A 15,303-nucleotide genomic window follows, 5' to 3' on the forward strand; every position below is an offset into this window, starting at 1 on the left:
TCTCCTCCCCCGCCACCCACAGCTCACTCACCATTTTTCTTCACCATAGTTAAGATCGGTGCCAACATAAGCCTAGCCATGATTTGATAAGCAGGATCCATGCTAACCAGGGTTGAAAATCTGTTTCAAATAATTGTTATGGATGGTAGGGTGTTTGAGGGAATTTACATGGGAGAGGGAAGGCTCTCCCATGGCTAAGAATCATGAGAACTGTGTGTACACTTGTTTTGAATTGTAGTATACGTGCTTATTGGCTGGAATCTAATTAATAAGTATGATGCAGTTCTTGGCCACTATCTGTATATATTCAGAGTGCATCGGTAATAAGACGTAAGTAGAAAATTGGTTTTTAAACAAGAATCTTGCCTTTGAACCTGCTGTGTGTTAGCAAAGCCCTGATGGGTATAGCTTTTGCAGTGCACATTAGAGAGAAGTGAGGAACAGCCATCTGGGGCATGTGATGGAAACTGAGCTAATCTAGTGCAATTTTCATAGGGAGCAAAAATTGAAAATAGTTTGCAAAGTGGCTGGCCATAGATCTGAGTGTTTGCTCAAAATACACATTTTCCTCCTTTGCAGAGCTCACAGGACACAGGCAACAGTAGTTCACTTTGTTTAGGAGTAGTAGGAGTTTCCCAGTAGGAAAAACGAATAACTTAGCCTTGTTCTTAGAGGAAATTAGGTGGGAGTGTGGTATGAATCAGAACGCAAAAGGAATACGTTGTTAGATATTGGGGAAATAATAACTAAGCATGCAAGAAAGTAGGGAGAGAGAAGAGGCCAAATGATAGTGGTAGTGCTGCTATTTAAAGTAAGGGAGCATACAATATAAAGAGATATTGCTGTAGGAAGAATCCTCCCAGAAATTTATTTGAAAGTGTACTGATACAACACTCTTTTCTTCCTCCATCTCATTGAGGCAGTAGTCTGTAGAGCCAGAATGTTGGAGTCATTTCCTAAGATATTTGTGGCTTGTATCTTCTTCACAGCTACAAGTACTACAGTTATAATAAAGAATGGAGCGTGGCCTTCCAAGTCTGTTTGTCAAAATGGTACAGCTGGATCAATCACTATAAAGCCAGTGCCCAGGCCGAGAGTGCATTCCCTGAAGAACACCCCAAAAGGTATTTGATCTCATATGGTGGCTGTCATAACTCTTCTTCATGCACGAGATGGGCAACTCCAAACTTGAAAATACTCATATGAACCAGTGCTGGATTTAGGTATAAACTAAACAAGCTAAAACTTTGAAACTCATATTATGAGGAACCTCTGAATCTTTTAAAAGACTAAATTCCGGGGCTCTTCTGTGACATTTGACTTGTATTGCGTGTATATTTCTGAGGCTAGGAACTAAGGATAGACTGGCGATTCAGTTGGTGTACCACCCCACCCCCGCCCAATGGATTGCCTGACTGAACTGATGGAGCTGGTCTTAGAATTGGTGTTGGAGTCATCCAGACTTTTAGTGCTGGGGGACTTCAATATCGATTGTGAGGCTGACTTGTCTGGTGTGGCTCAGGAGTCCATGACAACTATGGACCTGTCCCAACTAGTTTCAGGACCAACTCAAGTTGCCAGCCACACACTCATTTGGTCTTTTGTTCGGATCGGGGGGGGGGGGGGGGGCGGGGATGTTCCATGGGTGGGTGATCCTGTGGTTTCTCCATTATCATGGATGGACCACTACCTGCTTAAGGTTGGTTTCACAGCTGCAACCCAGCCCTGCAGGGGTTGAGGATCTATTAAGATGGTCCACCTAAGACGGCTGCTGGACCCAATAGGATTCCAAAAAGCCTTGGAAGGTTTTAATGTTGGTCCTGCCAGTGATTCTTTCAATGCCCTGGTGGGAACCTGGAATAGAGAACTCACCAGGGCAGTAGACACTATTGTTCCTAAGTGTCCCTTCTGACCTGCTTTAAAAGTGGCCCCTTGGTATACAGAGGAGTTGTGGGGTCTGAAGCAGCAAGGTAGGCAACTGGAAAGCAAGTGGAGAACTCTGCTCAAAAATGACAGGACACAGCATAGAACCCATTTGAAGTTTTATACAGAGGTGGTGCATGCGGCAAAAAAACAATTCTGGTCTGCTTGCATTGCTTCTGCAGGTTCACGTCCAGCAGAGCTGTCCTGGGTTGTGAGGAGTTTGATTCAGGCTCCTTCCATTTTAAACCAGTCCCTGGAGACTTGGTTGTGCTGCGATGCTTTTAATGAGTTCTTTGTGGACAAAATATCTTGTACTTGGGCTGACTTGGATTCCACTGTTTTTGCAGAGTATTAAGGTGGTGTTCAGCAATTCCTCTTGCACTGTTAGATTGGATCAGTTTCAGTCTGTGATGCCTGAGGATATGGACAAGCTGCTTGGGGCGGCCCTTCTTGCTTTTTGGAGAGGACTGGGGTGTGTGTGCCCTGCATCCTTGGAGCAAGTGAGGGGATAGGAGGTGCTCCAGGTGCAGAGCTGGAGGCAAGCGGGACTCCCCTTCAGCCACACTCCATTGGTGGGGGGGAAGCTGCATTCCTTTTGCAGAAATACACGGTGAGGAAATCAGCCATATTCTGCCACCGCTCCTCACGCCTGCCCTCCATGCTTGCCTGTAGTATCCAACACTCTGCAGCACTAAGGAGTTCTATCACCTCCCTTGTCATCTGAGGGACAAGAGAAGCGACTGAATTTCCTAGCACTATGTGAGCTGGATACAATGCCTGTCTGGGAGCAGGCACACCTCTCATTTAGTATCCAGCTCATGCAGCAAGAAGGGAAGCGATGGAACTCCTTAGCGCTGTAGCGTAAGCAGTGTGTGGGTTGAGGAGTGGTGGTGGAGTGTGGCTTGCTGACTTCCCTGCTGTGTATTTCTGCAAAAGGAAGGTCGCTTCACCCCACTGGACAACCTGCACCCTTTCAAGTTCTTGCATCCTCCTTCTCTTTTTGTAAAAAAACTGTAGAAACCACAGGTTCGTGGTTTAAAAAAAACAACCAGCAAACAAAATAAATGGACAAGATAAGAGGGAAAAGGCCAGGGGCTGATTAAATAGCTGGCATCTAAACTTGGGCTTGAGTGATGATCACAGTAATGGTCACTTTTGTGTCCTAGGAATAGCACACTTGGAATTACTGTAATTGTCTCTCCTAGCCTTAAATGGCCAAAAGGGAAGTCGGTGACTATATCAGACTGCCTTTAAGCCAGAAAGTGGACTACTGTATAGTGTTGTTACTTGTCCAGACAAAGACCAGGGTGGTAGCTGGATGTTTTGCCACAAATGACAAAAGTCCTGGCAGGCAGAGGAAGTAACAGAACCTGAAGCTTGAGTGAGGAGAGCCAGTGAAGAAGCATGCAAACATTTTCAGCCTTGCCACACACAGAAAGGAGGAATGGGGGAGAAGGACCTGTCTGTTTACTGAATCAGAAAATGGCTTAAGTTCCTCATAATCTTTAAGGTTCTTAGTAGATTTTACAAGAGATATGACAGTTCTACCACTCTGAATCTCTTCTGTCCACCTTATAATATCTAGTTAAGGAACATAAGAAGAGCCCTGCAGGATTAGGCCCAAGGTCTACCTAGTCTAGCATCCTGTTTCCCACAGTGGCCTACCAGATGCCTCGGTGAAGCCCACAAGCAGCAAATGAAGGCATGCCTCCTCTCCTGCTGTTGTTCCTGTGCAACTGGTATTCATAGGTATTGTGCCTCTGAGCCTGGAGGTAGCCTATAGCCATCATGGCCATTAGCAATTGATAGATTTGTCCTCTGAATTTGAACCCCTCATAAAGCCACCCAAGCTGGTGGCCATCTGCACATCCCATGGCAGAGAATTCCATAGATCAATTATGTGCTGTGTGAAAAAGTACTTGACAAAACATGACAAACGTTCTAGTTGTCTTGTCTCACATTATTGGTCAAGTTGTGTATTGCCTTGCCCCCACCTCACAGCATAGACTGGTGAGGCAGAACAATGTGCACTGTGATGTCACTTCATGTTATGTAACTAAATGTTCCAAGAAAATGGGGAGGAAACAGAGTGGCAGCAGCCCATGTCTTTTGTAATATATAGTTTGAAGAGTGAGTGAGGTGTGTGTGACGGGGGCAGGTTGGTTGAATAAAATAATTTCTAACTTTTGTGGGTTTTTATTTTTAGGGGCAAAAAGCAAGTTGGGCTCAGTGAGCCAATGTGTGCCAAAATCAGCCGGGTCACTTTCAGGAAGAAAACCCAGTGATCCAAGAGGAAGTCAGCGAACAGGTAAGTAATCTTGTATTTGTGGGTAGTGGTGAATATAAAAGCAATAAGATCATATCTATATCTTCTCTAGTATCTTAGCTATTCATATGGCTGATGGATTCATTAGCTAGCATTGTGCTTGCGCAGTATATCAGACCTAAGTTGTGATATGTGACCAGTTGGGGTTTTTTCATGTTGTGCTCAGCCCAGAGCCATATAAGCATTTGTGATTTAGAGATTCTTACCTGTGCACTAGTCACCTTAAGTGGCCCCAGCAGGGAAATGCTTGACTAACAAGCAGAAGGTTGCCAGTTTGAATCCCTGCTGGTACTATATCGGGCAGCAGCAATATAGGAAGATGCTGAAAGGCGGCATCTCATACTATGCGGAAGATGGTAATGGTAAACCCCTCCTATAGTCTACCAAAGAAAACCTACAGGACTCTGTGAGCACCAGGAGTCGAAATTGACTTGACAGCACACTTTACTTGTGCACTTGCTTGCCCTTAATTTCAGTTAGACTCAAGAGGGTTCTTCATGTAGGAGTGTTTAGGGTTGTGTAACTGTTGTATTAAATCTGTCAGGGATGCCCATATCACTAGAAATAAAATACTGCAATTAATATAGTACATGCAGCCAGTATCTTACAATCACAATATAAATTATGCTGCTGCTTTACCTTTTTATATGGGATGCAAAATATTTGGGCCTCTTCCTCAAGTGAAGATTGGTATATACTGTGGATATTAAATGTTATGCATAAAGCAACTATTTCCAATAAATTTGCACAAATATACAAAAATGGGATTGTTGTACCATTGTACAGAACGGAGAAGGATGCAAAGCAGTCCAGTGTCACTTGAAAGAGCAAGCTGGTCAGTCTTGGATGGAGAACCATAAAAAATTAAGCTGCTGCTTGTTTCCAGCCCTGCAACAGTGGCCCACTTGTTGCAGAGCAAAATGTGAGTGATGACAATTCACTCATGCAGCTTCAGACTCCTAGCGAAGTGCTGTTGGTCTTGCTCAAGAGTGCACATTAGTAGCATGCCCCTTCTCTGGAAGTGCGATGTAGATCAAAAACACATGGCTGATGATCAGATACATGTTTTCTATCTTACTAACACATCCGGGGTGCGGGCACACTACTATAAGTATTTGCACTCTTGGATAAGAGTGCCAGCCCTTTGCTAGGAGCCTACGTAGGTCAGTGTCACGTCTTAAAACGTGCATGTGTGTCTTGGTTTTTAAAAACGTATTTATAAAGGAGGGAATAATGAACAAATGTCAGGCTATGTGCTTGCAAATAGGGAGCAATATGCCATAATGCCTCTGCTAACTTGACAAAGAGGCACCTTCTTAACGTGGTGATTCTCTTTATTTAGCAGGGGGAGAGTAATTGGCCCTATCCACCCCCAGCACAGTACCGCCCGTGACTGTTGCTGGTGTCTGTCTTATGTTTCTTTTTAGATTGTGAACCCTTGGGGGACAGGGATCCATCCTATCCTATTTATTTATTATTTCTCTGTGTAAACTGCCCTGAGCCATTTTTGGAAGGGCGGTATAGAAATTGAATGAATTAATGAATAATAAATGATGCTTAGAGCAAAACAATATAGAAAATAACAATTTGAGGAGACCCTAACCTAACAATAACTGCATATCCACAATTGTAAGTAAGTGGCCTAGCTTACTATGTCACTTAGTGAGGCAAAATTGCAACAGAAATAGTTTTTCACATCCCTACTTCTTAGGTTCGTTTAGGAACATAGGAAGCGGCCATATACTGAGTCAGACCATTGTTCCATATAGCTCAGTATTGTCTACACCAGGCATCCCCAAACTGTGGCCCTCCAGATGTTGCTGAACTACAACTCCCAGCATCCCTAGACACAATTTTTTGTGGCTGGGTATGCTGGAAGTTGTAGTTCAGCAACATCTGGAGGGCCGCAGTTTGGGGATGCCTGGTCTACACAGACTGGCAGCAGCTTCTCCAAGATTGCAGGCAGAAATCTCTTTCAGCTGAGTCTTGGAGATACCAGGGAGAGACTTTGGAACCTTTTGCATGCAAGAATGCAGATGCTCTTCCCAGAGTGGCCCCATCGCCTAAGGGGAATATCTTACAGTGCTCACATGCAAACCAGGACAGACCCTGCTTAGCAAATGGGACAATTGATGCTTACTACCACAAGACCACCTGCCATCTCCCAGCAACCATTATCCACCCCACCTTCTGCCTGTTGCAAGGGTTCCCTCCCCTCCCTAACATATTCTATGAATGAGGAGGAACTTCTGGGTGTATATTAGGAACAGAGAAGCAGTAGTTATGGAAACATTTAAGCAACCTCTGCCTGTTCACAGTTGCTTCCTTCCCAAAGCTGCTTTTTCTGATCATGCTTTTTTTAAAAATAAAAATAAAAATCCAAGTGGCTGTTGAATTACCAAGAAATGAGTTGGTCTTTAGGGGATTGTGCTGATCTAAATGGGTTTTGAAATTTCAAGTTGGATTTTTATTGCTCACAGGGCCTTTAGGACAGAATGGTCCCCGAAATTTGTCGGCGTTCAGTTCTGGTAAGTTGTTTAATCTTCTGGTTCTGCCCCCTTTGCTTGCTCCTAAAAGTGTCTTGCTAATGAAGTATGTTGTGATAACCTTCTTGTTGGCCACTCATCTGATTTTTTTATTAGCCTACTTTCCAGTAGGCTTATGAGATCACCCGGCATTCTCTGTGTGTGTGTGTCCGTGTGTCCCCCATTATCAACTTCGCAGCACCTGGACCAATATGAACCAAATCAGGTATAGTTGTAGGGATACACCGAAGCCTGTGATTATGTCATCCACCCCAATTCAACACATAAACTTTTAAGGCGCGAGTGGGCTAACCTGTAAACCACCTAACTGATTTCAACCAAATTTGCTACAGCTGTAGGGACACATAGGGACACCTCAACAGCATAATTTGTGATGTCATCCACATGGATTCAAGCTGGTGGATGTGTGAACTTTTGAGGCATAAGCCAGCTAATTTGTGGACTGTCTAACCCATTTGAACCAAATTGGGTACAGTTGCAGTGAGTGACACACAGGGACACCTCAGTGGCATAGTTTGTGGTGATGTTGTCCACACAGATTCAAGATGGTGGATGCGTAAACTTTGGAGGTGCAGTTGGGCTAACTAATGAACCACGTATCGGATTTGAACCAAAATTGCTGCAGCTGTAGGGAGTCATAGGTATACCCCAAAGGTGTAGTTTGTGATGTCATCCACCCCAATCCAAGATGGTGGGTGTGTGAACTTCTGAGGCGCAAGTGCACTAACCGGAGGACTGTTGAACTGTTTTGAACCAAATTTGGTACAGTTGTAGTGAGTGACACACAGGGGCACCTCAGTGGTGTTGTTTGTAATGATGTCAGCCACCCTGATCCAAGATGGTAGATGCATGAACATTTTAGGTGCGAGAGATCTAACTTGTGGACCTCGATTTGAACCATATTTGGTCCAGTTGTAGAGACAGTGAAAGGAAAGTAGGCTGATTAGTTTTTACTTGAACAACATGTTCCTTTATGGTACTTTAATAGTTTCTCTTTAGCCTGGTCAGCAGTACTTAAATATGCAATGTAAATGTATACTACTACTATGAATATTTACATTTGTCAAAGCAATTTGCATTATCTTTCTACCTATCTATCTTAGTTCCCTGTCCCAAAAGGGCTCCCATTCTAAAAAGAAATAGAAAGTAGATACCAGTAATAACCACTGGAGCGATCCTGTGTTGGGGTTGGATAGGGATAGTTGCTCTCCCCTTGCTCAAAATATAAGAGAATCACCACTTAGTAATAATTTAACTGCTCACTTTGGGGTTGAGCAGGAAATATAATCCCTTCCCCACATGACTAATGTATTGTCTGTGCCCCTTGCCACCAGTAAAAGCTCTATTCATTGCAACAAACCTTCCAGTGTGGGTTGAGCAGATAGAAGCTTCTGCTCAGTTTCCATGGAAGTGTCAGTTTGCTTTAAAACAAAATATGAACAATGAATAAAATGAAAAGTGGTAAAAATGGCAATTGGGACGTATACAAATTCAGACATAACACAGAACCGAGGGTCCTATTATTATTTCTTGTTTACACAGTCAGACAGGTGTTAATGACTGGTTTGTTTTATCCAGACATTGAGTCCTTCCCAAGAACCTGGGATGGCTGAATTTTATTATCAGTGTTGTTGCTTTTGTTATAGATATCGTTGCAGAATATAGGCTGTTCCCAGTAAAGTTGCTTTTTGTAACTGGCTGATGGTGATTTCTGTGGCCCCCATGGTGTTGTGGTGCTCTTCAAGTTGTTTTGGAATTGCACCTAGGGTGCCAATTACCACTGGGATTATTTTGGTCTTCTTCTGCCACAGCCTTTCAATTTCAATTTGTAGATCTTTGTATTTTGTGATTTTTTCTATTTTTCTTCTATTCTGCTATCCTCTGGTATTGCTTTGTCGATTATTTTAACTTGTTTTTCTTTCTTCTCGACTACAGTTATATCTGGTGTATTGTGTGGCAGATGTTTGTCTGTTTGTAGTCGGAAGTCCCATAATATTTTTGCATCTTCATTTTCTACAACTTTTTCAATTTTATGGTCCCACCAATCTTTGGCTGTTTTTCCTCTGTTCATTATTCATGCAGCACACCTGTCTAGTCCAAACTCCATTGCTATATCGCTACTGAATATATGGACAGTGTTTAGCAGTGATTCGATTTCTGACTGTGACTTTCCATACAACTTCAGATCGTCCATGTACAGCAGATGGTTTATTTGACTTGATGTTTTAAATGTTTGGTATCCGAGGCCTGTTTTATTTAGTATTTGTGGAAGTGGAGTCATGCTGATTACAAACAACAGAGGGGATAGTGAGTCCCCTTGGAAAATACCTCTTCTAATGCTAACCTGTCCAAGTGTCTCGCCATTGATTGTTAACTGTGTACTCCACATGCTCATTGCTTTCTTAATAAAGTCCCCTTGGAAAATACCTCTTCTAATGCTAACCTGTCCAAGTGTCTCGCCATTGATTGTTAACTGTGTACTCCACATGCTCATTGCTTTCTTAATAAATATCTGAATGTTTTTGCTGACACCAGTTGTTTCTAAACAGTTTAGTATCCATGTGTGAGGCAATGAATCGAAGGCTTTCTTGTAGTCAATCCATGCAACACTTAGATTGGTTTTTCTTCTCTTGCAATTTTCTAACATCATTTTGTCAATCAGCAGCTGGTCTTTTGTGCCTCTGGTGTTCAGGTAATTTCCTTTCTGTTCAACTGGAAGCTGTTTGTTAGTTAATAAGTGTTGCATGACTTCATCTGCTATTATTCCAGTTAATAATTTGAACATGGTTGGCAGGCAGGTTATCGGTGTATAATTACTTGGAACTGCATCTTTTGCTGGGTCTTTCATGATGAGATGAGTTTTCCCAGTTGTTAGCCATTGTTCAATATCACCTCCTTGCAAAATGTGATTGAACTGTTTTGATAGTCGCTTATGAAGGGGCTTGTTATGTGTTTTTTTAGCCAAAAGCCATGCAGTTCATCGTTGCCAAGTGTGGTCCAATTTTTAATTTTCTTTGCTCTTTCACTTATAAATTCTGGTGTTATTATTAGATCTTGCATTTGTTGGTTACATTTTTCGACCTCTTTCACCCAGCCTGCTTTTTAATTATAATCTATTGAATTGTCCCAGAATTTCGCCCAGAATTACACTGTTTCTTCTTTATTTGGTGTTTGTTTCTTGCAGTTTCTCCTTCTATGCTTTGGTAGAAACGTCTCTGATTCGACTGGAATTGGAGATTCTGCCTGTGTTGTGTAGTTCTGGCTTCGTATCTGCTAATCTTCTTTGACACTGCTGTTATTTGCTGCTTTATTATTTCCAGGACTTCTCTAATTTTCCTTGAATCTAGGTGGTATTTTTGGATCAGATACTGTTTGGTGTTTTCATTCTTCAGCTTCTTGTCTTTCATATCTTTCAATTTACTAGCATCTGATCTAAGCCTGGAGATTTTATTTTCTAATCGAATCTTCCATTTAGGTGATGTACTGCTTTCTGTTTTTACAGGTCCACTGATCTTATATCCGAGCTCTTGTGTTGTTGTTGTTGTTGCTGCTGCACTGTACATTAGTTGGTTTGTTCCTTGAAAATTATTGATTGTTACTTCTGCAAGTGCAGCATGTACATCTTTTAATGCCTGAGCAAGTTGTTTTTTGGCAACAGTTTTTAGGGCTGGGAGTTGAACCCTGGTGATTTTTTGGTTCATGTGCACAGTTATTTTTTTGCTTTAGTTCTTGTTGCTTTTCTGTTAAACGGCATTTGGATTTTTGAGGTGAAGGTAAAGGGGAGGTTGCCTGGTTTTGATTTTGAAAGAATTCAGCAACAGTGGCATCCTCGATTTCCAACACCTCCTCCACCTGCGCCTGAGCAACTTCTTCAGTTGGTGGTAATTCTTCTTCCATATCTTGAGCCTGTGTTGCCCTTTGCAGTTCTTCCAGCTCAACTTCTGTGAATACTTTATTTCTTATTATGAATCTTCTCTGGTCTGCTAGCCTTTGTTCTGTTGTTTCTGTATCTGGATGCTTCTCTTTCCAAATTTGGTACATTCTTTTTAAATAACCTCTTCTAGTTGGACTAGACTTGTAATAGCAGACCGGATACTGTGCCTTGGGCCCGATCCAGCAGGGCTGTTCTTTTGTTCTTTTTTTTCAGGAAGCGCCTTTTATACCAAACCTCTGTTTTGTAATGTTTATAGTAGATTTTGTGAGATGACACAATAGAAAAGAGGAAAAGAACCCAATAGCCAAACAATAGCTTGGCTATGCCCTGAAGTTGTTTGTTTCGTACTAGGGAGGCCTGACTAGGATAACCTGTATGTCCCTAACAGGCAAGCCCCACTATGTGGAAGAGACTAATCTCAACAGCTGCCATATTTTATTAGCCCAGAAGACAAAACTACATGCTACGAGGAAAATACAGGGCTCCCAATCTTGTGCCTTCCTAATGAGGCAAAGGTGGGAGCAGTAGAAGTGGAGAAACAGGAGAGGCTTAACTCTTGTCATGCCCACTGCGGAGCCCCAAAACCAGAAGTAAGCCGGGCTGAGGGGAAAACCTATCAAGGGAGGAGATTTGTAGGAGGAATGTGTGGGCATAGCAGAGGTAGGCATCCTGCCCGCTGATTGTCCTCTGCCAATGGCCTCTTCACTTTCTTATTTGGGTTAGCTTGGCAAACACTGTCTTGAAGTTTGCCAAGTTACATGTAGTTGCTTGAAACAACATTGGTGGAATAGGAGATAGAGTGTGTAGAGCAGGACTGCACAACTCCAGCCTTTCAGCTGTTGGATTGTAGCTCCCATTATCCCTTGTTCTTGGTCACTCTTGGCTAGGGATGATGGGAGTTGTAGTCCAACATCTGCAGGAGGGCCAAAGTTGTGCAGCCCTGGTATAGAACTTAAAACGCCTACTCATTTGGCTCCCCTAAGTTAAAGTCCCCACCTCACCCAGCTATCTATCTTGCATTGTTGTTAAGCTTACTTCTTGGTTGCCTTGCTTCCTTTAGGACCCTGTACTGAGGAACTTACAGTCGAAACTTTGATAGGGGACTGTTTTTCTTGTGAAGTGATTGTGCTTGGAGAGGAGAGGAGAGCTGGTCTTGTGGAAGCAGGCATGACTTGTCTCTTTAGCTAAGCAGGGTCCGCCCTGGTTGCATATGAATGGGAGACTAGAAGTGTGAGCACTGTAAGATCTTCCCCTCAGGGGATGGAGCCACTCTGGGAAGAGCAGAAGGTTTCAAGTTCCCTCCCTGGCTTCTCCAAGATAGGGCTGAGAGATATTCCTGCCTGCAACCTTGGAGAAGCCACTGCCAGCCTGTGAAGACAGTACTGACCTAGATACAGCAATGGTCTGACTCAGTATATGGCAGCTTCCTATGTTCCTAAGTGTACTCCACAACAATGAAAAAGACTTACTGGATTGAGATGGGTTTTTAGTGCAAGGTATGCATGGCAATTCCTAATTTCAGTGATTGAGTTGATTCCAGTAGATGCTCTATTTCTAGTAAAATGGCTTCCATATTATTGAGAACTGCTATAATGTAATTAACATTCACTTCTGTCTGTCTTGGCAAAGTTCTCAACTGTTGCTGGGTAGCATTGCTTAGAATTAACAAATGACTTATCTAAAGAGCAGTGCATTGGATAATAAATGGCTGTCTTAGGCAAAACAATAGATTCAGGTATACATCTCTCTTGTCCATATTTTCATTAGCCAGAATGATTTGCAGTGAGGAGAAGTCTGGTTTTGTGTGTTGTCTTTTTTGGCATACTGTGGGCATTACTTGTTGTTGAAACTTGCAGTGTTGAAACAGATTGGGAAGGGAAGGAAATGATTTTATGTTTATAAGAGAACTGAAGCTTTGTCAATTGAAACAAAGAAATAGCAACCTGATAATTGATACTGTTTATAGCCAAGATAAGATTGATTGACGTGTGTGTGTGTGTGTGTGTGTGTGTGTGTGTGTGTGTGTGTAGGTGTAGAAAATTGGGCACTGTTCTTTAAGTTGAATGAATGCAAAGCTGCATGTAACAGATAGCAGACTGAAAACTTCCTGCTTGTTCTTGGGCTTTCTCCAATTCAGTATGTGCTCACACACCTCACAGTTGCATGGTGAGTTGGTGTGGGTATAAAGGGGAGCCTCTGTCTCACTGAACAGGATGTGAAATTGAGATACAGAGTGTAGAACAGGCTTCCCCAAACTGCGGCCCTCCAGATGTTGCTGAACTACAACTCCCAGCATCCCGAGCCACAATTTATTGTGGCTGGGTATGCTGGGGGTTGTAGTTCAGCAACATCTGGAGGGCCGCAGTTTGGGGTCTCCTGGTGTAGAACATCATAATGCTAGTGTTTAGAGCAGGCCTACTCAACCTACCCCCCCCCCAGCTTTGAACTACAACTCCCAAAATCCCCAGCCACAGTGGCCAGTAGCCTGGGGTTATAGGAATTGTAGACCAACATCTACAGAAGGGCTGAAGTTGAGCGGCCCTGATTTAGATTGAAAAATTAGTACCGTTAGGTCAACACATCCATTATAAATTAAAAAATGGTGTCTGTATATATACATGAGGATCTAATAGTAAATTACTCATCACTACCTCTGATAACATGAGTCACTTTGCCACTCATATAATGCCACACACAACTATTTAAAATTAAAATAGTGTGCTGCCTATTGCATTCCATTCATATCCTGCCCTTTCTCCAGGGAGTTCAAGGCAGTATACATGGTTTTTCTCCCTTCTTATCCTCACAACTGCCCTATAAGGTAGTTAGGCTGTGCTAACAGAACTGCCCTGGAGCAATTGGCTAGGTGCTCCAACTATGCTTTTGGCTTGGAGTGCAGAATCAGCTTGGCTTGGGGAGCAGTTTGGTTCCAGTATCAGTTTAAATAAGTTTTGGTGTGTTGGAAAGAACGAGGAAACAGGAGTACAGTTTAAAGCTTTATTAAGGATAAAAAATGGGGGGTTAGAAAGTAAAGAGTTTGGTTAGGCAAATGCAATAAATCTGGCTAAAATCCAAAATTGAAGTCTTGCTAGGGATAATTTGGCTGAGTTCTAACTGAGAGTCAGTTAGTTTGGCTGAGGTTCTAAACCAGAGCCTGGCTATAGGCTTGCAGTAAAAAGTGCCTGAAAGGCGAGGAGGAGAACTGAGAAGGAAGAAAAGTGGTGAGGAGGTTTAGGGCAAGTTATTAGTTTGACTGTTCTTTCCAGTAAGTTGGTGTATCAGTTGCACGGGTGAGGCTTCCTCACAAGTAAGAAGCAGAAACAGGGAAGAAGAGCTACAACTTGGGTGTGAGAGCCCATCAGACAATGTGATACAAGCAGATTCCGAGATGATGGGTTCAGGACTCTGAGGCCATATGCTTTGGCCTGGGGTAAATATCCCCCCCAAACTTGCCCGGAGGCAGTTTCTAAGCCATTTTCCCTCTCCAGCGGTGGGGGGGGGGAGTAACTTATGCAAAACAAAATTGTTCATCACTACATGAACTTTATCAATTTGGGGTGTAACGTGCTGGACAAAAGGGCAAGAGTAAGCTATGTAAGTGTGTATGTGTGTTTGTGTGTGTGATGAATAACTATATTTAAGTGCTTATCTCAGAAATGAGATGTTTTCCAGGTGCAAAAAGATACACACCCATGGTTTTAAATGAGCTGCTCTCTGCTGGGTCCTTGTTAACCATCTATCACCTTAACAAGGTTGGAAATGTGCCCTTATCTGTGCCACTCAGAGTGCTTCAAGGTGTTATCTTTGCAAAAAGGGAAGATTCCTTCCCTGAATGGTTTACCTTTTGGAAAGGGGTCTGCTCTCAGGCTGATGCGTCTCTGTAAAGAAAGGGGTGGGAGCATCCTATTTCATTCTATGCTGGCTTGACCTGGAGGCACGTTGCCCAACACTTGCTCATGCAAGTGACCAGCTGTGAATCTCTGCCAACCCAGGCAGGTGAAAAGTTCATACTGAGGGCTACAATCCTGTAGCCTCACACGGTTCAGTGCGATCCAAAATCATATAGAGGGCTGCTATCTGTGCTACCCCAAAATCAAGCTAACTGGCAATAGCTGTGGAGATTGGCTGAGGGTTTGGCACTTCCTGCTGACGCCTGGGTGCCATATATGTACTCCAAGTTCCATCCTCACCAGATGTCCTTAAAAATGTTTTTAAAACCAGTTTGCTATTTCCTCCAGTGTTTGTAGTACCCAGCAGTAGAAATATTACTTGTAAGATGAAGTTGCTTTACTGATACTGGGCTTCTCAGCCCATAGACATAAGAATGTTCCCCATATTGTCAGTTGCTTCTTTAGACTCCTTCGTGTTGACAAAATAGTTGGAAATTAGGACCATTATTACTAATGCAAAATCCCTTAAAATTGACTCTGCTGCTTACTGAATTGGGATTAATTGGTATATCCTAAATTTTCAGATAAGCCAATGGAGTAATGCAGAGTCAACTGAGTATACACTGATACAAGCATTTGTGGATGTCTGCTTGCCAACACTGCCAATGTTTACCAGTAAGAGCC

General features: G+C 42.8%; 1 protein-coding gene across 7 annotated transcripts in view; it reads left to right on the plus strand.

Annotated features, from left to right (window-relative positions):
- Positions 1–15,303, plus strand: part of MTUS1 (microtubule associated scaffold protein 1) — a 148,303-nt gene that overhangs the window by 63,815 nt on the left and 69,185 nt on the right. For 6 of the 7 annotated variants that reach the window (XM_053257715.1, XM_053257714.1, XM_053257712.1 and 3 more), the window contains 3 exons: positions 990–1,124; positions 4,130–4,231; positions 6,730–6,777. In XM_053257715.1, the coding sequence (XP_053113690.1) occupies positions 990–1,124; positions 4,130–4,231; positions 6,730–6,777 (285 nt within the window). Of the gene's footprint in view, positions 1–989; positions 1,125–3,964; positions 4,054–4,129; positions 4,232–6,729; positions 6,778–15,303 lie in introns of those variants that run through there. The other variant, XM_053257718.1, reaches the window with a different exon arrangement.

Source organism: Hemicordylus capensis, chromosome 5 (assembly GCF_027244095.1).
Source record: "Hemicordylus capensis ecotype Gifberg chromosome 5, rHemCap1.1.pri, whole genome shotgun sequence".
NCBI lineage: Eukaryota > Metazoa > Chordata > Lepidosauria > Squamata > Cordylidae > Hemicordylus > Hemicordylus capensis.